This window comes from Ovis canadensis, chromosome 3 (genome assembly GCF_042477335.2).
Source record: "Ovis canadensis isolate MfBH-ARS-UI-01 breed Bighorn chromosome 3, ARS-UI_OviCan_v2, whole genome shotgun sequence".
Classification (NCBI taxonomy): domain Eukaryota; kingdom Metazoa; phylum Chordata; class Mammalia; order Artiodactyla; family Bovidae; genus Ovis; species Ovis canadensis.
This window is the reverse complement of record NC_091247.1, coordinates 25,801,228-25,823,613: the sequence shown is the minus strand read 5'-3', so window position 1 is coordinate 25,823,613 and position 22,386 is coordinate 25,801,228. Positions and strand designations below refer to the sequence as shown.

The window sequence follows — 22,386 nt, the reverse complement described above, 5'->3', positions numbered from 1 at the left end:
TGGAGTGTAGCCCGCCAGGTTCCTCTGTCCATGGAATTCTCTAGGCAAGAATACTAGACTAGGCTCAAAAAATAGACAAACTCAGCAAAATTTAATTTGGTGGTTCTTAAATCAAGAGCCATTTAAAAAATTGAGATGTAGGGATTCTCGGCCTACTGAAATAAAATCTCCAGAGGTGGAGTTTGGAAATCTATGTTTTTTTAAAACATCCAAATTGATAATAAAGAAAGCAATCTATATATCAGTATTTAAGAAAGCTGCCATAATTTATGGCATTGTACATATATCATCTCTAAATACCAATAAAATCTTTTTACCAGTCTCTACCTCCTTTAAAGAAATTTATATATTATATGCTGCTGCTAAGTCACTTCAGTCGTGTGCGACCCCATAGACGGCAGCCCACCAGACTCCCCTGTCCCTGGGATTCTCCAGGCAAGAACACTGGAGTGGGTTGCCATTTCCTTCTCCAGTGCCTGAAAGTGAAAAATGAAAGTGAAGTTGCTCAGTTGCGTCTGACCCTCAGCGACTCCATGGACTGCGGCTTACCAGGCTCCTCCATCTATGGGATTTTCCTGGCGAAAGTACTGGAGTGGGGTGCCATTGCCTTCTCCGATATATTGTATATACTCTAATAGAAGACAGATTCCCATAACAAGGGAGAATTCCAATAATAGAAGAAAATGTGTTTGGGGCATCATTCATGTATAAAATTATTAGGCAAAATAATCAAAATGTGTACTTGACATTCAGTCTATTAACTTAATTATACATGAACACCACAGAATCACATATACGAAGTGATACGTTTAACATTTAGAAATACTGCTTTGTTTCCATTTACATTTCATGAATTATTTTTTTTAACCTTTCTCATGTGTCTTCAGCATTGGCATCTTTATTGTGGTTAGAGCTATATTTTGAGTAATAAGAATAGTTGAGTGATGCATTTTTCCAATGCTCACAGAAGGATATGAACTCTGAACACTGGCCTCTTCAAGCAGCATAATTCTGTCCACTTTATTACTTGTCAGTTTATACCTAAGCTGGTAGTTTTTTAAAGCAATCTTTTCCTTATAGATTATTTTGGTCTTATTTGAACAGGATGAATTAAACCTTGCTGATTCTGAAGTGGATAACCAAAAACGAGGAAAACGGCATTATGAAGACAAGCAGAAAGAACACTTGGATACTTTAAATAAAAAGAAACGAGAACTAGATATGAAAGAAAAAGAGCTAGAGGTTATCCATGATTTTTTAAAACATTTTGTTTACAACCTTAGTCATGATTATTGAAGTGCATTTTCCTTAATGTCATATTTCCAAACAGAGACAAGCTGTCTGATGGATATCTGTTTTCTTTGGAGTAATAGCTGTTTCAGTGAATCAACAGAGGGAAAGACTTAGGGACTCTCAAAATGTGGGGACTTCATAGACCAACACGAAGAGTACTTTAAGCAGGACTGCCACAGCCCCTTATCATGCCTCCAAGTGATTTGGAAAATGGCTCTCCGTGCTCTGAAATAGTTCCTTACATGCCCAACTTGGCAAGCGCATAGCAGCTTTATGTCAGAAAAATACTCCCCTGCCTCTGAGTTAACTCAGGAGTGAGTTGGGCTACAGTCCAGCTCCTCCTTACTAATAACCCTGGTTGACAGTGGAAAGCGAAAGCCCTATTTTTAGAGAAAAGTAAGTTGAAGGCAACCATGGTTTAACCTAAAAGAGATGGATTCCAGCTTTGTTTTTACATGTCTTAGGAAAATGGTTTCAACTCAGACCCATTGCCTTATTTGTTTAAGATTTAATATACCAATGTCATGAATGGAAGTACTATGTGTGCAAGTGCTTTGAGTTTTAAATATTTTACAAACACAAAGATCTTTATGTTTTCAGTACCATTTGGTATTTAGAATCCATCCTAAAAGTCACAGAAAGCTATGTCTGACCTCAGCATCTGGGGTGCCAAACCTTCATAACTTCTACTTGAAATTTGTTTTACTAGGAGGTTATGGAGCTCCTCTAAATTGTTAAAGTTGTGTACACTAATGCAATTTTCTTTTGAAAATTTATGATGACTCTAAACTGTATTCTCAGTATAAAGCTTAGAAAAATAACATTGATATTAAGTGTAATTAAAATACATTTCTTAAATATAAGTTCAGAATTATACTTTGCATATTTTGGTACAAATAGTACAGTGAATTGTTGTATCAAAGACGTTTTAAAGTTAGACGTCTGTTATCTTAGGAGAAAATGTCACAAGCAAGACAAATCTGTCCAGAGCGGATAGAAGTAAAAAAATCTGCCTCAATTCTAGACAAAGAAATTAATAGATTAAGACAGAAGATACAGGCAGAACATGCTAGTTATGGAGATCGAGAGGAAATAATGAAGTAAGTGCTTGCTTTTCTACTTTATGATATTATCCATATATATTAATAAGAAAAAAGATATATATATAAAACCTTAAGTTTGGGTAAAGTGTTTCTATGGCATATGGTTACAGCTTAACTAGTCTTTCATACATGTAATATTAACAATAAATAACTTTTTTCTTTGGAATTATTATAGAACTTATTAAATATATTTGAGATTTTATGTTTCATTGAATAGCATTTATTTGCTTAATTTTTTTTTTTTTTTTCATAAAATAGGCAGTATCAAGAGGCAAGAGAAAGCTATCTTGATTTGGATAGCAAAGTAAAGACTTTAAAAAGGTTTATTAAATTACTGGAAGAAATAATGATCCATAGATATAAAACATATCAACAATTTAGAAGGTAAGTGCATTGAAAAATATTACCACATATTATGCATTCTTTGTTTTCAATTCTCCCCTATAAACAATAGAATTAGAAGAACTTTTATGATTCAATTAGAAAAGATGTAGTAGTGCTTGGGACCCTATAATTTAATGAGAGAATTCTAGATTTGAAGGGACTTTTATAAATGAGCTTTTTTAACTTAAACTCCATTAGATGTACCTTACTGGATAACTCATAGATGGCTGTTCAGTCTCTGCTTAAATGGGTCATTTGGAAGCTTATTGGCTCTGAAACAGACTATTTCAGTCTTAGACAGTGGATGTCCTAATGAGAGACAATTTTTTAAGGGCTCTTTATGGGCCCTGTTGAGGCAGGTTCTCAGTTGATTACCCTGATCTCCTAGAACCATGTAGCTCCTTGGATACAGAATCTCTGTTTTGTTCATAGATATATCCCCAGTGCCTACTGTGGTGCCTGAAATGTAGTAGAAACGTGATGTATATTGTTTGAATAAATGAGTACAGGGTCAGAGACACTGGATCTCATTAGTATACCCGGAAATGTGCAGATTGTCAGGGATCTATTAACCCCAGCTAAAATCACAAGCAACAGAAATAAACCGGAGGACAGTTGATAGGTAGGCTTGGCTCTTGATATACTTGAATCCTAGGCAGCCCTAGTCTTTCCACCTAACCTATTTTCCCGATGGCATCCCCTCAGTAGCATGTTTTTTAACTCTGTTTATACCAAGAACTATTGGAGAAGGAAATAGCAACCCACTCCTTTACTCTTACCTGGAAAATTCCATGGACTTGGGATCCTGGTGGGCTGCAGTCCACGGGGTTATGAAGAGTTGGAAGCAACTGAGCATGCATCCCCAACCAAGAGCTATAGTCTTAAGACTATAGAATTTTTTTAATTTTTGTAAATTTTAAGTTTCCCTAGTATCAGTTCAGTTCAGTTGCTCAGTTGTGTCTGACTCTTTGTGACACCATGAACCACAGCATGCCAGGCCTCCCTGTCCGTCACCAACTCCCAGAGTTTACCCAAACTCTTGTCCATTGAGTCGGTGATGCCATCCAACCATCTCACCCTCTGTCGTCCCCTTCTCCTCCTGCCTTCAATCTTTCCCAGCATCAGGGTCTTTTCAAATGAGTCAGCTCTTCGCATCAGGTGGCCAAAGTATTGGAGTTTCAGCTTCAACATCAGTCCTTCCAGTGAACACCCAGGACCGATCTGCTTTAGGATGGAGTGGTTGGATCTCCTTTGCAGTCCAAGGGACTCTCAAGAGTCTTCTCCAACACCACAGTTCAAAAGCAGCAATTCTTCTGCGCTCAGCTTTCTTTATAGTCCAACTCTCACATCCATACATGACCCTGGAAAAACCATAGCCTTGACTAGACGGACCTTTGTTGGCAAAGTAATGTCTCTGCTTTTTAATATGCTGTCTAGGTTGGTCATAACGTTCCTTCCAAGGATTAAGCGTCTTTTAATTGCATGGCTGCAATCACCATCTGCAGTGAGGGGAAATTCAAATAAAGCCATAATGAGAAACAGGCTTTGCATGTTTGGCTATATTCCTTAACTAAACAATAGGTTAGTTTTTGAAATGTGTGTTTCAGTTTTATATGCATGTTATTAGGATTTGACTTAAAGAGTTTCTTGTTTCATCCTTTTGAGGCAGCTTTTAAGTTTTGTTAGGTAGGACCAGAGCAGTCTTCAGTCAAGGACAAATTTTTTTTCTTACCAGTGAAGCCGTGCTCTTCTGAGTCCTCTGTTGATGCACTGTGAGTTTACTCCACTCGTGCCTGTGGGAATGTGAACTATTCCTGGCTCTGAGTGACCTCGGGGGTTGTTTCTGCTCCTTTTGGGTGTTTCTCTTGCCAGCCTCGGGCAGTATCCCCACACTGCCACTGATAAGAAGGTTGCTTAACCTGGGGATCTCCCAGCCCCTCTGTGGTTCTCTAGAGCTCTCTCAGTGCAGCTCTCTCTTCCCCACACTCTGCTTGTTGAACCGGCGGGCCTGGGCCTCGTCAGACTCCTAAACGGGGCTTCTGGGTGCCACCTGGGTTTTCACTGCCCTTTTACTCTTGTTGCTGTTGTTCAGTCGCTGTCATGTCCAGCTCTTTGCAACCCCATGGACTATAGCACACCAGGCTTCCCTGTCCATCACCATCTCGCAGAGCTTGCTCAAACTCATGTCCATCAAGTCGGTGATGCCATCCAACCGTCTCATCCTCTGTCGTCCCCTTCTCCTACCTTCAATTGTTCCCAGCATCAGGGTCAGTCTTTTCTAATGAATCAGTTCTTTGCATCAGGTGCCCAGAGTATTGGAGCTTCAACTTCAGCCTCAGTGCTTCCAATGAATATTCAGGAGTGATTTCCTTTAGGATTGATTGATTTGATCTCCTTGCTGTCAACAGGACTCTGAAGAGTCTTCTCCAACACTGCAATTCAAAAGCATCAATTCTTTGGTGCTCAGCCTTCATAGTTCAACTCTCACATCCATCCATGACTGCTGGAAAACCGTAGCTTTGACTATATGGACTTTTGTCGGCAAAGTACTGTCTCTGCTTTTTGATAAGCTGTCTAAGTTTATCATAGCCTTTTTTCCAAGGAGCAAGCATCTTTTAATCTCATGGCCTTTTACTCTTAATGTAAAAGTAATTTGTGGCGTCCCTAGGGCTCAGTGTGTTTGTTTGCCATCTTTCAGAGATCATTTTGACTGGCATTGCCTGCAGTGTCTGATGTCCAGAGTCTGAAAACTCGTTTCATGTATTTTGTCCAGTTTTCTAGTTGTTTCATGCAGAAGAATAAATCCAAAGCCTATTACTACATCTTTTCCAGAAACAGTAGGATTTGTTTTCTTATTATCTAAAAAATTTGTCTTTATTTTCTGTTAAAGTATTGGTCTTATAATTTATTATCTTGATATGTTTCTTCACCACTGACAAGTTTTACATTGTTTACCTAATCTTGAGAGGACAATAGAGATGATTAAATTTTTTAAATTGTTTATCTCTTTACACTGGAGAACCTTGTCACTTTATGAGGACAATCTTTTAGACATTCCATAAGTGGACACAGTTGAAAAATGCATATCAGTATTTCAGAAGGAAAGTTAACAGAAAATTCTGAATACCAGCTAGCAATAGTTATTGTGGCAACAAAGGAAAAACTGAAGCTATCAGTATTTTCAAATGTGGAAATGTAATGCAGTTTAGGAAGGGAATTGGGAGGGAAAAGAATAAAATACAGTTATTCTAAAGAAAGGAGCCTTAAGTTCTTTAGGAACAAAGACTTTAGGAAAAATAGCCGGTTACCTATCGCCCAGATTTTATTTTCTAATTAACACTCCCCACCAAAAGGAATCAAGGCTCCTTGGAGAAGTGGTTAATAATATGGAGCTGAGCAGGGAAGGTATAGATGCCAGAAACATAAGAAAGTGCTCCCCAAAATGTAGAGTCATGATGAAAGGACATAGGCATCTTGAAAGAGGCTCCCAGTGGCAAACTGTGGGACGATTTGAGGACCACAATAAACAAGAACAGTAATAGATGGTGGGGCTTCCTTGGTGGCTCCATGGTAAAGAATCCACCTGCCAGGGCAGGAGACTCGAGTTTGATCCCTGGATTAGGAAGATCCCCCGGAGAAGGAAATGGCAACCCACTGCACTATTCTTGCCTGGGAAGTCCCATGAACAGAGGAGCCTGGCAGGCTACAGTCCACGTGGTCACAAAAAGTTGGACACAACTTAGTAACAACAAATGAATGGTAACCCAGTGAATAAAATAGCAATCAGACTGCATCCTTATTAAAAAGAGTGTAAATAAATAAATTATTGAGGAAGAAGGGAAAGGTCTCCCTGACAGCAGGATGCCATCTGATAAATAAGTGGAGTTTGTGTTGTGTGAGGCAGTGTGTAAGGTACTGCAGATACGTGACTGAGAGATTGCCCTCGCCATTTTTGCTACTATAAGGTTAGGAGGAGCCGAGCTAATAAATAGGCCATTTACCACTATCTTAATACTGCTAAAGTTTAATCCTCAAGGGCATGATTTATGTCTTCTGTGTTAGGGTGATATCTTGTATTCATATGGACTGACTGTAATACAATGGATTTTATTCTGTGTGGGACATTTTTATTCATCTTATAGATGTTTTATTTATTATAAAATGAAATGAATTGATAAAAACATGGAGACATAAATATAAAGACAAGGAGAAAATCGCCTAAAATTTTACCTATTTAAATGGGCACCAGTGTTAACACCCTGGCGTATTTTCATCTGGTCTTACATGCTAGTTTAAAGCTCATGCTGAATCTACAGTTCTCTAAAATGTTGTAATCTTTTTAATGTGCCCAATGTCTTTTTTCAAGGTGTTTGACTTTACGATGTAAATTGTACTTTGACAACTTATTATCTCAGCGGGCCTATTGTGGAAAAATGAATTTTGACCACAAGAATGAAACCCTTACTATATCAGTAAGTATCTTAACTCTTTGCGTGTTACTCATTAGAAGGATAACCTGCTTCATTTCTTTTTCTGGGCAGGGGGCTTCATTTCGTTTGATGATAGGTTGATCTGTTGTCATAGGAAACAAAAGAACTTATTTTTAAGTTAAAGATAGTTTTTGCTAAAGTGTTAAAAATTAATTCTACTGACTAAAGCTGCTGTTGTAGCTCTTTCCCTTCCCCCTTGTGGACAACCAAATTATTTTCTTATGGTGATAATTAAGGAATTTTGTTTTCAGTGGTAAATGTTTACCATCTCTTCTCACTCCACTGGCTCCTTTTTAAAATTCATGCAGCATGTTAAATTTTGTGGGACATTATAGAAAGTCTGTAATTATTTTCAAAAGCAGTTTAACCACTAGATGTCACTAGAAATCAAGTAACAACAGTAAAAACAAATATTTCTTGGCACTTAGAAATATTTGACGAAAAGAAACAAGACAATCTGGTTAACAGTAGCATCAAAAACAATAAAATACCTAGGAATAAATTAACCAAAGAAGTGAAAGATCTATACAGTGAAAAGTGTAAGACACTGACGAAAGAAATTGGCAGAGACACAAATAAACGGAAAGATAACCTTTATACATGAATCAGAAGAGCTGATATTGTTAAAATGTCTCTTCCATCCAAAGCTGTCTATAGATTCAGTGCAATCCCTGTCTAAATTCCAAAGGCATTGTTCACAAAGAGAAAAAACAGTCATAAAATTTGAATGGAACCAGATAAGATAGTAGCTAAAGCAATGTGGAGAAGAAAGAACAGTCTGAAAGCATCACATTTCCTGATTTCAGGCTGTGTTGCAAATATATAGTAGCCAAAACAGTAACCAAAATAGACATATAGACCAGTGGAACTGAATTCTATGTTCTTGAACTGTGTATTCTTGGCTCCTTTATCAAATATTAGTTTTCTGTATTTGCATGGGTTTATTTCAGGGCTCTCAAATTCTGTTCCATTGGTCTATTTGTCTATTTTTATGCCAGCACTTATACTGTATGTATATTTGAAAGTTGCTTAGACATAGATCTCAAAAATTCTTGCCACTGAAAGAAAAAAAATGGCAACCGTGTGAGTTGATGGACATGTTCACCTTATTGTGGTGATAATTATTTTGCAATATATATGTTTGTGTTGTGTCCTATACCTCAAAGTTATACAATGTTAAATGTCAGTTTTATCTCAATGAAACTGGGTGGAGGCAATAACGGTTTTCATTTCCCTAATATTAGTACTCTTATTAAGCTTTTGGAATTTTGGTATGTTAGACCTGATTAAGGGGAGAAAATGTTTTCAATTAAATTTCTCACAGTAAAACAGACGCCACTGTTATACAGCTTATATTTTTACTTAAAATATTTTAAATGGAATAGATGTCATTTCCAAGTCACTGACTGATTTTGTTGCTCGTCTTCATCTTTACTATAAATTCATCCTTTTTAAAAGAGTAGCCAACCACTTCTGTAAAGAAATTAATCTGACTTTTTTCTGCATTTTGTTTTTTGTTGCCTCCTTCAAGGTTCAGCCTGGAGAAGGAAACAAAGCTGCTTTCAATGACATGCGGGCCTTATCTGGCGGTGAACGTTCTTTTTCCACGGTTTGCTTCATTCTTTCTCTGTGGTCCATCGCTGAATCTCCTTTCAGATGCCTGGATGAGTTTGATGTCTACATGGTAGTGTTAACTTCTAAATTCTCTAGTTTTTCTCTTTTTTTAGTGGTGGTTTGAAATGTATATTTTGAAAGGAAACTATTCGTTTATTAGTTCTTCTCAACAGAAAAGATCCTGCTCTGACAGTTCTGTCTGTGATAACTGGTAGGGAAGAGCTAAAGAATCCCAGTTCTTCCCCTTGCTAACACACCACACTGACGGGCCCCATCCGGGACTTGTGCTCTTTTCCCTCATTTATTATGATAAGCAGTTCACCACCCTTGCTGTGACCTTCGCACCACTGTTGTCTCCTTTCCTGTTCAGCCACACTTTTCAAAAGAACAACCTCTATAATGTGAGGAGCAAGAACATTGGACTTTGAAGTTAAAAAACTTAACATTGAGGCCTGCCTCTGTCACCAGTTACCCAGGTGACTGTGGACTCAGTATCTATCCTCTTCAGGCCTCAGTTTCTTCATCTATAAAATAAGATCCTCAGCCTTTCCTCCCTCATAGGGTTAGAGTGAGGCTCCAGTGAGGTCTGCCTCACTGTGGTTCAGTGAGGTTCATAGTAAGCCTCTCACTTCAGCTGTTCATCCTTCATTGTTCACTAAACCCACTGCAATCTGGGTTTGGACTGCAGTACTGCAACAGAACTTGTTTAGCAAAGATCATAAATGAACGTTAATTCTTTGAAGTATTTGTACCACAGACTGAGCCTCCATCTCTTAAGCTGTGTCTTACAGGTTTCCACGCTCCTTTTTTTTCTCAACGTGCCAGTCTGTCCCCATCACCCCAGTTCACGTGCCCTTAAATGTTTAAGGTCTTTGTTTTTTATAGTGGTGTGAGTTTCCCTGGATATCATGTTCTGCCTACTCCTCCACCTGGCACACACACGCACACGCACACACACGCACACTCCAGTACCTACATTTGCTGCTGTTACTGCTAAGTCATGTTATTCATGTCTGACTCTGTGCAGCCCTATGGACAGCAGCCCTCCAGGCTCCTCTGTCCACAGGATTCTCCTACATTGGATTCCTACCAAATCTAAGTATGTCGTCTGACATCTCTCTTGCCCCCAGTGGGACCTCATCTAGTGAACAACCTACATCCCAAACTCAGCATGTCTGAGACTAAATTGGTTTTCCACTCAAAGCTTTTTTTTTCTTAAGTTCCTTTCCTTGATTATTGACAAATTGCCATTACCAACCCAATACCTGACTGCAGCACCAGTGATTTATCTGATTCTTCTTTCCTTGTTACACATTAAGTCTGACCTCCGTCTCCTCCTCTTCTATAATTTCTCCCTAGCCTCTGCTCCTTCTGTCACCTCTTCTGTCCTCAGCTCTTGGTCACTGTCTTCGTTTCCTGTCCAGACTTCCAGACTTCAGTCCTGTTCCTTCTCACTTTCTCCTCACCATCTTGGCAGGTTTCTGTTTCTAAAATGAATCTAATTGTGATCACTCCCTGTTTAAAAGTCTTTGGTTTAATTCTGTAGGGTGACTTTGAGACCCTTTATGATACTGTCTGTATCCATCTACTTTTTCAGCTGGACTAAGCTGTTTGTGATTTTCCAAACACTGTGCCCTTCTTCCTTGTATGTCACACTCTGACTCATCTTTCAAGACTTGGTTTGGATGTCACCTTTATGTAGCCTCCATACCACCACCCTGCAGACAGGATTAGGGACTTCTCAGTTTCCTCAGCACCACCTTATATCAACTCATGCAGTTGTATATTTTTATATTTTATAGTACATAACGTTCACCCACATGGTGCTAGTGGTAGAGAATCTGTCTACCAATGCAGGAGATGCTAGTGACAGGTTTGATCCCTGGGTTGGGAGCATCCCCTGGAGTAAGAAATGGCACCCCACTACAGTATTCTTGCCTGGAAAATTCCATGGGCAAAAGAGCCTCGTGGATTATAGTCCATGGGGTCACCAAAAAAAAGAGAAAAGAGAACTGAACACTACTACTATTTAACATTCAATATATTATACACATTTTATTATTATGTATTATATTCATTTAGCTTTCATTTTGTTGCATTCTCCTATTTTGATGTCTGAATCACTCACCAAATTATTTTTTAAGTTATCAACCATGTCTTACTCATATTTCTACCTCTTAATGCCTAGTCCATAATTAGGATTTTAGAAAATGCTTAGTTACAAATAAGAATTCATATTTGCAAACCACGTCAGTGGGTATTTTTTCTATGCTGGCATTGCTGAAGATTAAGAAATTCCTTTGAGATTTGGATTCAAAGCTGATTCACAAGTCATAGATGATGATTGCTCTTTCCATACAGTATTTTTGCCAGAATGCCATTATGCAGTCTTATCACGCATATTATTTTTCATATTCTGAATAATTTCTCGTTCAGAAACTTATAGGTTTTTAATTGGAGTGACATTTTGCCTTGTTGAAATTATTCAGAAAAATGTACCCAAGTTTGGAGAACCAGTCTAAAGGAAATGAATAAATATTTCTTGGTGCATTGGCAGCTTTGTTATTAAACGATAGACTTCCCTCCAGGCATTGTGTTGAAAGGACAGTATTCAGTTTGGGCAAGCCCTGGTTACTTTTGTACCTTAAGTTAGACTACAGATATGCCCAATGGAAGAATTTTTAGGATAAGAGTCACTGAGCAGTATAGCCAGGATGCTGGGCCCTTGCCTGCCCTCCATAGTCCAGTTTCTAAACCTCCATACTATATGGCTACGTGTGGTTTCATTTGCTTGTGTTTTCATATTTCCGGAGTTTTCACGAAAGAGGAGAGATACTTTCATTTTTATTGTTTTTTATTATTTAATTCAGAAGATGTAAACACAAAGTTTAATTCATTTAGTTTCACAACCTACTATATATAAACAGGCATTTTTTTCCCTATACACTGACATGCCATTTAACTTATTTTAAAGATTCAATTGAGAAGTTAGTCTATAAATTCGAACTTATTACTATTGTACAAATTGTAGAAGGTGATGAGGATGGAGTTTTTAAAACACCTTAATCATTGAGGGAAAATTTAAGAGATTTAATAAGTTTGAATCTGGTCACTTTTGATACCATTCTCCTCACTATTACTGTAGAAATTAGATTAACTTTGCAACAGCTAGTTTTGACTATTTTCTGATTATTTTAATTGTTAACTATATTGGAGGCAAGGAGCTATACTTAAAAAGACTATAGAAATTCCTAAAAGATATATACATTCAGTTATTTTCCCTAATAATTTAGATACTGGGTTTCACAGTATATAAGAGTTGCTTGACATTGTAGATAAGATAACAGATGATCCTTAGATAAAAATCCAAGGGTGTGTAAAATCCAAGGCTGCTTCCCCAAGAATATAATTGACATGGCAGCAGCTCTAACTTCTGCCTCTGTTCTCTAGGATATGGTTAACCGGAGGATTGCAATGGACATGATACTCAAGATGGCGGATTCCCAGCGCTTCAGACAGTTTATCCTGCTTACCCCTCAAAGCATGAGGTAATTTAAAAATTTCTTCTCTGAATATGTATATGTATATATATGTCAAATATATAAAAGGAAGAAATCCTTTATATTCTTAATTTTTTAATGCAAATGCATAAGTGACCAATAAAAATAAACCCCTAAACTCATTCTAGAGATTGAAGGTAGTTTTTCCTTATTAGATATTTAAAATACTGTTTGTGTTATCTTCCTTCCATAATAGAGGAGGTTTTATTTGAATGTATTTACTTTTTAGTATTTCTGTCTTGAATCTGCTCTTCTGTGGTTATCAGGAACCAACTAATATAAAGTAATTTTAGTAACTTACTTAGACAAAAGAAATAATTCATAGTCTCCCTAATCTTAAATCTTTTTCTGGTGACTTACAAGTCTTTCTAAATAAAGAATGCTACTTCGCTGTCAATCAGCATTTATTAGGTACCTGCATGGTGTCAGGCTCTGTGTCACTTAAAGTTGATATTCTTTCTCTAAAATGGTCACTTGATCATTTGGGGATTTAAGTTTATGACAGGAAATATTCAGGTGACTCCTTCCTGGCTAGATAAGAAGAGTAAGAGAATTAGATGTTATACAAATCTCCTTCATTTTCTTTTTCCTCCAAAGTGAAAACTCATGGCATTAATCAGGAAGTTAATTTTGAAAATGAAAATTTATTTCCTTCTTGTAAATTATATTTCTCCTAGAATTTCAGATATCAGACTTATATCCCCTCCCCCATTAGCAGCCATTTGACTTATATTTTCATGAGGTAGTATTAGCAGTTTTTTTAATGTGAAAAAGTTTACTTGGAAATTGGAGTAATTAATTTTGCTTCTTTTAGTTCACTTCCATCAAGTAAACTGATTAGAATTCTTCGAATGTCTGATCCTGAAAGAGGACAAACTACATTGCCTTTCCGACCTGTATCTCAAGAAGACGACGACGACCGGAGTTGATTTGTGACTTAATATGCCATGTCCTCATGTTGAAAGACATGTAAAGGGAAAAAACATCCAGGACTATTTAAAGTAAAATGAAACAAGGTATTCTAAAATAAAAGAAACTCCTTTATGTATCTGACATTATGTATTACAAAACATGTAAATAAGCCTAGAAGAACAGCCACAACCAGTGATTTAAAATTACAGTTATTTTACTTTGAGAAAATCCAATTTCATAGTACTGGTTTTAAATCTTTTTGTTTTTTATTTTAACCATCTACTTTTATAGATTCTTTTTCAGAAGTTTCAAATTTTGTACATATGTACATATACATATCTGTTAAGTTTGGGTTCATTTCTATAGTATTTTGTAAGAATTAAAATAAACATTTGAGCATCTGGTTATATTTAGTTTTGCTTTTCCAGGATATTACATTATTCTCATGGAAGGGGGTAGGGCTGTGGTCAGGGACCAGCGTCCAGTAGATTTATTGTCTGTTTTGTGCATATTAACGAGGAAAGACCTACATAGGACCATAGAAACCTTGGTGACACCCTCTGCATAGGTCACTGTTAATCCTGGAGCTGCAACTACAGATCTGGACTATAGTTCTAATTACTGTGTTTCATCACATTTAAGATGCTATTAAGGCACTTTCTCGGAGCACTAAAGCACTGCCAACTCTGACACAGTGCCTTTCCCTCAGTCCTTGACCATCAGCCATCCAGCTAAATGTCCAATCTGTGTCAGAAGTGAAGTTGCTCAGTCGTGTCCGACTCTTTGCGACCCCATGGACTGTAGCCTATGAGGCTCCTCCGTCCATGGGATTTTCCAGGCAAGAGTGCTGGAGTGGATTGCCATTTCCTTCTCCAGGGGATCTTCCCGACCCAGGAATCAAACCCGGGTCTCCCGCGTTGCAGGCAGACGCTTTACCGTCTGAGCCACCAGGGAAGCCCCAAACCGGGTTACAACCCACTTGTGCACCCTGACCTCCAGTGTGCTTGTTTTCTTTAGAGTCCCTCGGTTTGCAGTCCAAAGCCTCTCGAGCTCTGGCTCAGCTGAGAGGACCCAGGTCAGAGGGACTCTGCAGACTAGGCTGAGAAGAAGGGCTGGGGAAACAGCCTCAGGCAGCTCCCCCTGGAGCAGAGAAGCGACCAAAGTCAATGGCCCGGCTGCTGGGGGCGGGGTGGAGTAGAGCAGCTGTCAGTTGTGAGACACATCCTGATTTAGAGTTGTTAAGAAGTGTGCTGCTTAGAATGATAAAATAACAGCCTGTTGTAAGCAATTGTGTTTATGAATGCTTTTTTTTTTTTTTAAGAAAACATGAGTAGAACTCCTGTTTGTATTCTTATGTTTGATACTAGGATTAGTGCTAACCTTTTTAAAAAGATGTGCATATGCAACAAGAATTCCCTCTATTGCTAGCAGTAAATATTTATGAAGTTGAAGTATTTTAAGAAGAAGGCAATATTTTAAAAGCAGCGACACTTCTGTAGTTACTGAGAAAATTTGGATTTTGTTTTGGGTGAGGGGAGGGAGTCGAATTTAGTCCTAAGCAGAGATCAATTGGTAAATGAGATGTTCAAAACTGTGCTTTTGTAATCTTAAGAATTTGCAGAAGGAGGAAACATGCTGAATGTTTTAAACATCCCCCCACTACCAAGACAAAGTCTGATTTTTTTTAAAGTTACATTTATAATTCATTTGTATCAAAACTATTTTAACATACATGTGCTTTTTCAAATAAAAAAAAGTAGAATATACCAAATGCATAAACTTTTATCAGCTACACAGCTTCAGTGTCTTGAGTCTTTGTGGTCATTTTTTAACTTTATGGTTCTTAATGCAAAATGGGAAAACTCCTTAGGTATCCAGGCATCTCTTGTTGAGCTGAAGATTTTTCATTGCTTTGGCCTCACAGAGTTTTGGTTTCAACTATCATAAGTGAAAATATTTTTCAATTAATATTCTAATTAATGGTAATATTAATTAGAATAAAAAGAAATTGTTTTTTTAAAAATATGTGTAACTTCTAAAAATAAAACTTTATATATATTCAAAGTCATGTTTCTATGAATTGGGGAAGATATTGTAATTGACAAAATCAAGCCTCTTTGTGAATAGTAACTTGAATGCCTCATACAGATGACTCTTCCACCCCTGATTTATCATCAGGGCACCTATGACTGAACCAAGTCATAAAGTCTTGGGAAATAAGGAAGAAATGCTTCCTTGGGCTTTTAAATCCTACCTTCTCAGAATTTTGGGGTGAAAGTGAAAGTTGCTCAGTTGTGTCCAACTCTGTGAGGCCATGGACTGTACAGTCCATGGAATTCTCCAAGCCAGAATACCGGAGTGGGTAGCTTTCCCTTCTCCAGGGGATCTTCCCAACCCAGGGATCAAACCCAGGTCACCCACACTGTAGTCGGATTCCTTATCAGCTGAGCCACAAGGGAAGCCCAAGAATACTGGAGTGGGTAGCCTATCCTTTCTCCAGCAGATCTTCCCAACCCAGGAATCGAACTGCGGTCTCCTGCATTACAGGCGGATTCTTTACCAACTGAGCTATGATTAACATCATTCTCAAGTAAACCAAGATGTAAATAATAGTATTTCTCATACTGATGATCAATCCTAGAGATTCAAGGATCACATTCTTAAGTATTTTCCAAATTTTCCCTTCTCCCTTCTTCCCATCAACCTGATGCCTTTTTGCATGTCTTCAAAATGTCTGGGCTGTTTTATATGGAGATCTAAGTTTTTATTTGGAGTTCTGCCTAAGAAACTATTGCCTGCAGCTCAAAACCTGGATCCGAATTGTTGCTGACTGATGAACATCAAGTGATCCAGAGTGCCTGATTAGAAATTTTCCTAAATATGAATTAGATGTGGTACAAATTATGTCCTGAGTCAGTAGTTATCTGGTTAGATTTTTTTACTTTATTCATCTACATAGAGGCCTGTACTTTGCATCACTCAGATTTTTAGAATAGGTTTGAAATGTGTAGCTCTAAAAGTTACTGATATTTCATGATTTTGAACTAACTACCTGTGGGCTTGAAGGTATATCAAAATATTTTTTTCGTATATCTTTAAGGAGTTTTGTTCTTTAAAGAGTGAATATAAATTAGTTGTTTCTTTGAGTCGGCAAATGAAGTTTTCGTAATTTTATATAATATTGATACCATGTGCTAGGGACTATTTTAAGCACTGGTAATCCTACTGTAATACAAAATCTACCTTCATGGAGCTTAAAGTCTAGTTAGAGAAACAGTACCGCATGTTATTTCAGGGTATGGTCATTGCTATGAATAATAATAGGGTAAGGAGTTGAGATGGAGAGGAGAGGTGTTTTGGATGGAGTGTTAAGAAAAGACTTGGCAGAAGCTGATATTTAAGCAGAGGTCTGAAACAAGTAAGAGAAGAGCCATGGAAAGATGGATGTAGGCTTGACACTTTGAGGCGGAGATGAATGCAAAGGCCTTACTTAGTGTGAGAATGAACTTCACGTTTCAAAATCTCAAGGCCAGAACTTGGTGAGTGCAAGGCAGACAAAGAAGTGAGATGGTTTGAGGTCCTGGGCAGGTTTTCAGATCTTGTTTGGAGATCATTTTCAAAGAATCTCTCCGCCTATGACAGGTGTTAGGAGGAGTTAGGAGTTTGGGCCAACATGGAAAGAACAAACGAATCTGGAGGCTTCCACCATGATCCAGGTGAGAGGTCAAAGGGGTGACTTGGACCAGATAATGAGGATAGAAGCCTTCAGATTTGAAGTTCAGAGGCAGCGGGACTTGCTGATGAGAATACTGTTGACCCTTGAACAACACAGGAGTTAAGGGCAGTCAAAAATCCAAGTTTATCATCAGCCCTCCACATATGCATTTCTGCCCCAGCAACATGGTTTGGAAAGCACTGTTGTTCAGTCACTAAGTTGTATACAACTGCATCGTCATCGACTGTAGCCCACCAGGCTCCTCTGTCCATGGGATTTCCCAGGCAAGCACACTGGCGTGGGCTGCCATTTCCTTTCAGTATTTACTATTGAAAAGATCCACCTATAAGTGGGCCCACACAGTTCAAATCTGTACTGTTCAATGGTCAGCTGTACTGTAGAGCTGTGAGAGAAACCAAGGATCATTGGCCAGGGAGTCGGGGGTCTAAAAACCTGGATGAGTGATGGTGTCATTCATAGAGCTAGGGAAGATGTGGGGTAGGAGAGAAAAATGGACGGCTATGGGGGAGACGTAGACTGGCTCTGATTTGAGCAGGCAGTGGTGTTTGAGACAATCGTTTAGTTAATTGGGTATTTGATGGGTTACTTTACGTTGGTAAATGTAAGAACTTGGGAAATGATAGCATAAGGTAAGAGTCTAGAGATCTATATTTTGCTGCAAAATGCTGGGAAGAACCCAAATTGCGTGCCCAAGATATTTGGGAAACTGAATTGCTTACACAAAAGGCCCTATGGGAACTGTGTCATTTTATTTAGAAGCTAATTGATTATCATTTTCTCACTAAACCCCTACACATCCGGTGAGGTAAGGCTCTCTGAAGATGTCTGCTGAAGCATGTGTTTTACTTCCTGTCATGGCTTCCTACGGTGTAGAGGAAATTAGCATCTGGCTTCTTTAAGAAAGTTGTTCATATTATTCATCTAGAGACCGTGATTCTGAAGGAAGGAACTACAGGGAAGATGAAGCCTTAAAGCAGTATGAGTCGTTTTTAGAAATAATTTTATAGCTATTCAAGAAAAATGAAATAATACAAGAGGAAATAAGGAAACTTAGTATTTCAAAACACAGAGTTCAAGTTAGCATAAAAGTAAGACATTTGGAAGCATTTTACTTTCAGGACAGCAGGAGTTAAAGAGCCAGGTGACAGCATAATCAAAATAGCTGAGTATAAGCTGAAACAGAGAACGTAGGCCACTGAATAATGAGAGGATGCCCATAGCTTCTTTCTCAAGGGACCACTGAGGCTGGGAGGGACACAGGTTCCTGAGCATCCTTGTCACTGAGGTGTGTGTGTGTGTGCACGCGTGCTGGGAAGGACAGTTTCCTGAGCATCCTTGTCAGTGAGCTGTGTGTGTGTATGCCCGCATGCTGGGAAGGACACAGGTTCCTGAGCATCCTTGTCACTGAGCTGTGTGTGTGTGTGTGCTGGGAGGGATACAGGTTCCTGAGCATCCTTGTCACGGAGGTGTGTGTGTGTGTGTGCATGTGCTGGGAGGGACACAGGTTCCTGAGCATCCTTGTTGCTGAGGGGTGTGTGTGTGTGTGTGTGTGTGTGTGTGTGCGTGCGTGTGTACATGCTGGGCAGGACATAGGTTCCTGAGCATCCTTGTTGCTGAGGGGTATGTGTGTGTGCTAGTGTGTGAGATGAGTACAGTTGTGCAGTAGTTTGAACATTCTTTGGCATTGCCTTTCTTTGGGATTGGAATGAAAGCTGACCTTTTCCAGTCCTGTGACCTCTGCTGAGTTTTCCAGATTTGCTGGCATATTGAGTGCAGTACTTTCACGGCATCATCTTTTAGGATTTGAAATAGCTCAACTGAAATTCTATCACCTTCACTAGCTTTGTTCGTAGTAATGCTTCCTAAGGCCCACTTGACTTCCCATTCCAGGATGTCTGGCTCTAGCTGAGTGATCACACCATCTTGGTTATCTGGGTTATGAAGATCTTTTTGTACAGTTCTTCTGTGTATTCTTGCCACCTCTTCTTAATATCTTCTGCTTCTGTCAGATCCATACCATTTCTGTCCTTTATTGTGCTCATTTTTGCATGAAATGTTCCCTTGGTATCTCTAATTTTCTTGAAGAGATCTCTAGTCTTTCCCATTCTGTCATTTTCTTCTATTGCTTTGCACTAATCACTGAGGAAGGCTTTCTTATATCTCCTTACTATTCTTTGGAACTCTGCATTCAAATGGGTATATCTTTCCTTTTCTCCTTTGCCTTTAGCTTCTCTTCTTTTCAAAGCTATTTGTAAACCCTCGTCACACAACTATTTTGCCTTTTTGCATTTCTTTTTCTTGGGGATGGTCTTGATCACTGCCTCTTGTACAATGTCACAAACCTCTGCCCATAGTTCTTCAGGCACTCTATCAGATCTAATCCCTTAAATCTATTTCTCACTTCCACTATATAATCTTAAGGGATTGGATTTAGGTCATACCTGAATGGTCTAATGCTTTTCCTTGCTTTCTTCAATTTAAGTCGGAATTTGGCAATAAGGAGTTCATGATCTGAGCCACAGTCAGCTTCCGGTCTTGTTTTTGCTGACTGTATAGAGTTTTTCCATCTTTGGCTGAAAAGAATATAATCAGTCTGATTTCAGTATTAACCATCAGGTGATGTCCATGTGTAGAGTCTTCTCTTGTGTTGTTGGAAGTGGGTGTTTGCTATGACCAGTTTTGTTCTCTTGGCAAAACTGTTAACCTTTGACCTGCTTCATTTTGTACTCCACGGCCAAATTTGCCTGTTACTCTAGGTATCTCTTGACTTCCTACTTTCGCATTCCAGTCCCCTCTCATAGGACTTTATAAACTGATCCATAAAAAAACTGTTAAGATTTTTCTTTAAAGAATTGTATCAGCTTAGACAGAAAGACACAGTACAAAAATGAAAACAAGTTTTGTACTCCTGAAACCTTATGGGCAGGCAGTAAGCAGAGAAACTACTCAGCTATAAACAGGCTCCTTTTTTTATGAAAAAGGAAGGCTAACTCAGAAGGTAGAGACAAGAACACAAAAGGCAGAGCCAAAAGCCATGGAGAACAACCAGCAGAAAGTAGGATTGAGCCTTAATCAAGGAAATTACAAGATGTACCTAGCTGGATATCAGAATTGCTATGGACCAGAGACTACCTTAAGCTTTCCAGGTTCCCCTTTTTTGAAAGTATGTCTCAACTGTAGTTATGCTTCAGTTCAGTTCAGTTGCTCAGTCGTTTCCGACTGTTTGCGACCCCATGGACTGCAACACGCAAGGCTTCCCTGTCCATCACCAACTCCCAGAGCTTACTCAAACTCATGTCCATTGAGTTGGTGATGCCATCCAACCATCTGATTCTCTGTTGTCCCCTTCTCCTGCCTTCAATCTTTCCCAGCATAAGGGTCTTTTCAAATAAGTCAATTATTCCCATCAGGTGGCCAGAGGATTGGAGTTTCAGCTTCAGCATCAGTCCTTCCAATGAGTATTCAGGACTGATCTTTAGGATGGACTCGTTGGGTCTCCTTGCAGTCCAAGGGACTCTCAAGACTCTTCTCCAACACAACAATTCAAAAGTATCAATTCTTCAGTGCTCAGCTTTCTTTAAAGTCCAACTCTCACATGTATACATGACCACTGGAAAAACCATAGCTTTGACTATGCTTCCCCATCCCAAACATTCTATATTGTGTAAGGCAGGTGGGAAAGGGGGCGATAATTACCTATCGGTTATCCACAGGCCTTTGGATTAAAAAGAATGATATCAATGTGCTACATCTGATGAACCAACTCTGAGGAGCCTTTAGATGATGAGATCTGGGGCTTCAAGCCTGACCCTGAAGTCATAATGGGATGAGACTTTTGTCATTACTTGGGAGCAGGTGAATGCATTTTGAAGGTGGACGAGATGGATCGTGGCTACAGGGCAGACTGTGGCCAATGATTTTCCAAAAAGGGTGGCAACAGCATTGCTCCTGTTCTAGAGACTAAAAAACCCATCAAGAAAGACATGGAGTGTAATTTCCTTCTTGACTATGGGCTAGGTTTGTGACTTTCCTGTAATCAATGGAATGCCGTGGAAGCGCTACTTCATGACAATTGAGGCTAGGTCAGAAAGGACTATGAAATTTCCAGGAATTTGCAGGAATGCCTGTGGTGGAGATCTGAACCATCAGGTAAGTGCTATGGCTGCTGTGAGGTCGCCATGCTGTGAGGAAGCACAAACTGGAGACGCTCTGAGGCTGGAAGGGGAGAGAGGCCCTCTCCACTCCAGCCTGCTCCAGGGACCTGTTTCAGCTCAAACTATCATGTGACTGCAACTGCATGAGCAACCCCCAACCAGAAACATTCAGGTGAACCTTCTCAAATTCCCAACCCACAGTAGCTGTGAGGAATATTAAGATGATGGTTTCTATTTTATGCCATCACAGCTTGGAGAGGATAAAATGTTGTGGTACACCCCTCAACTCTAATGTGATATTTCCTTTTATTTTATGTGCCTTTAGTGTTCTTTTGTGAGAATGGATGCTTCATTTGTTTGTATTATACTGTGCGACAGATTTCACTGTTGCTTTTTCTCCCCTTCAGCATTGTAAAAACCCACGTGTGGACGTCGGCTCCCAGCTGAAGGTGAGTAGGTCATAGGGTGAATGTACCACGTCTTACTTACCTAGTCTTCTAATCACAAACACTAGTCGCCTCCAGTCCCCACACCAGAAACAGAGTTGTCATGGACGTGCTGGGAAAAGTCCCCATACAGACTCCTGTGAGAGCATCCCAGGAGTAGGGATGTTGGGTCACAGGGCATATGTGCACTTATTCTAACCAATACTGCCAGACTGCTCTCAGCCCCTGCAACAGTCTACACTAGCAGAGCAGTGAGGACTGAAACAAATAATAAGACGTTCACTCGCTGGCCCAATTTCTACATTTTATTTATTTCCCAGTGAGTCTGCTGGGAAAATAAGATCATGGCATCCGGTCTCATCATTTCATTGCAAATAGATGGGGAAACAATGGAAACAGTGAGTGACTTTATTTTGGGAGGCTCCAAAATCACTGCAGATTGTGACTGCAGCCACGAAATTAAAAGACATTTGCTCCTTGGAAGCAAAGTTATGACCAACCTAGACAGCATATTAAAAAGCAGAGACATTACTTTGCCAACAAAGGTCCGTCTAGTCAAAGCTATGGTTTTTCCAGTAGTCACATGTGGATGTGAGAGTTGGACTTTAAAGAAAGCTGAGGGCAGAAGAATTGATGCTTTTGAACTGTGGTATTGGAAAAGACTCTTGGACTGCAAGGAGCTCCAACCAGTCAA

The 22,386-nt window shown here is 39.1% G+C and overlaps 1 protein-coding gene across 2 annotated transcripts in view; it reads left to right on the top strand.

The window, feature by feature from the left end:
• SMC6 (structural maintenance of chromosomes 6) overlaps nucleotides 1-15,148 on the top strand; it is a 73,016-nt gene extending 57,868 nt beyond the window's left edge. For both annotated transcript variants that reach the window (XM_069580237.1, XM_069580238.1), the window contains 7 exons: nucleotides 1,105-1,242; nucleotides 2,248-2,393; nucleotides 2,655-2,780; nucleotides 7,147-7,252; nucleotides 8,802-8,954; nucleotides 12,335-12,432; nucleotides 13,259-15,148. In XM_069580237.1, coding sequence (XP_069436338.1) covers nucleotides 1,105-1,242; nucleotides 2,248-2,393; nucleotides 2,655-2,780; nucleotides 7,147-7,252; nucleotides 8,802-8,954; nucleotides 12,335-12,432; nucleotides 13,259-13,373 — 882 coding nt within the window. In that variant the 3' untranslated portion in view covers nucleotides 13,374-15,148. The remainder of the gene's footprint in view (nucleotides 1-1,104; nucleotides 1,243-2,247; nucleotides 2,394-2,654; nucleotides 2,781-7,146; nucleotides 7,253-8,801; nucleotides 8,955-12,334; nucleotides 12,433-13,258) is intronic.
• Nucleotides 15,149-22,386: the final 7,238 nt, after the last annotated feature.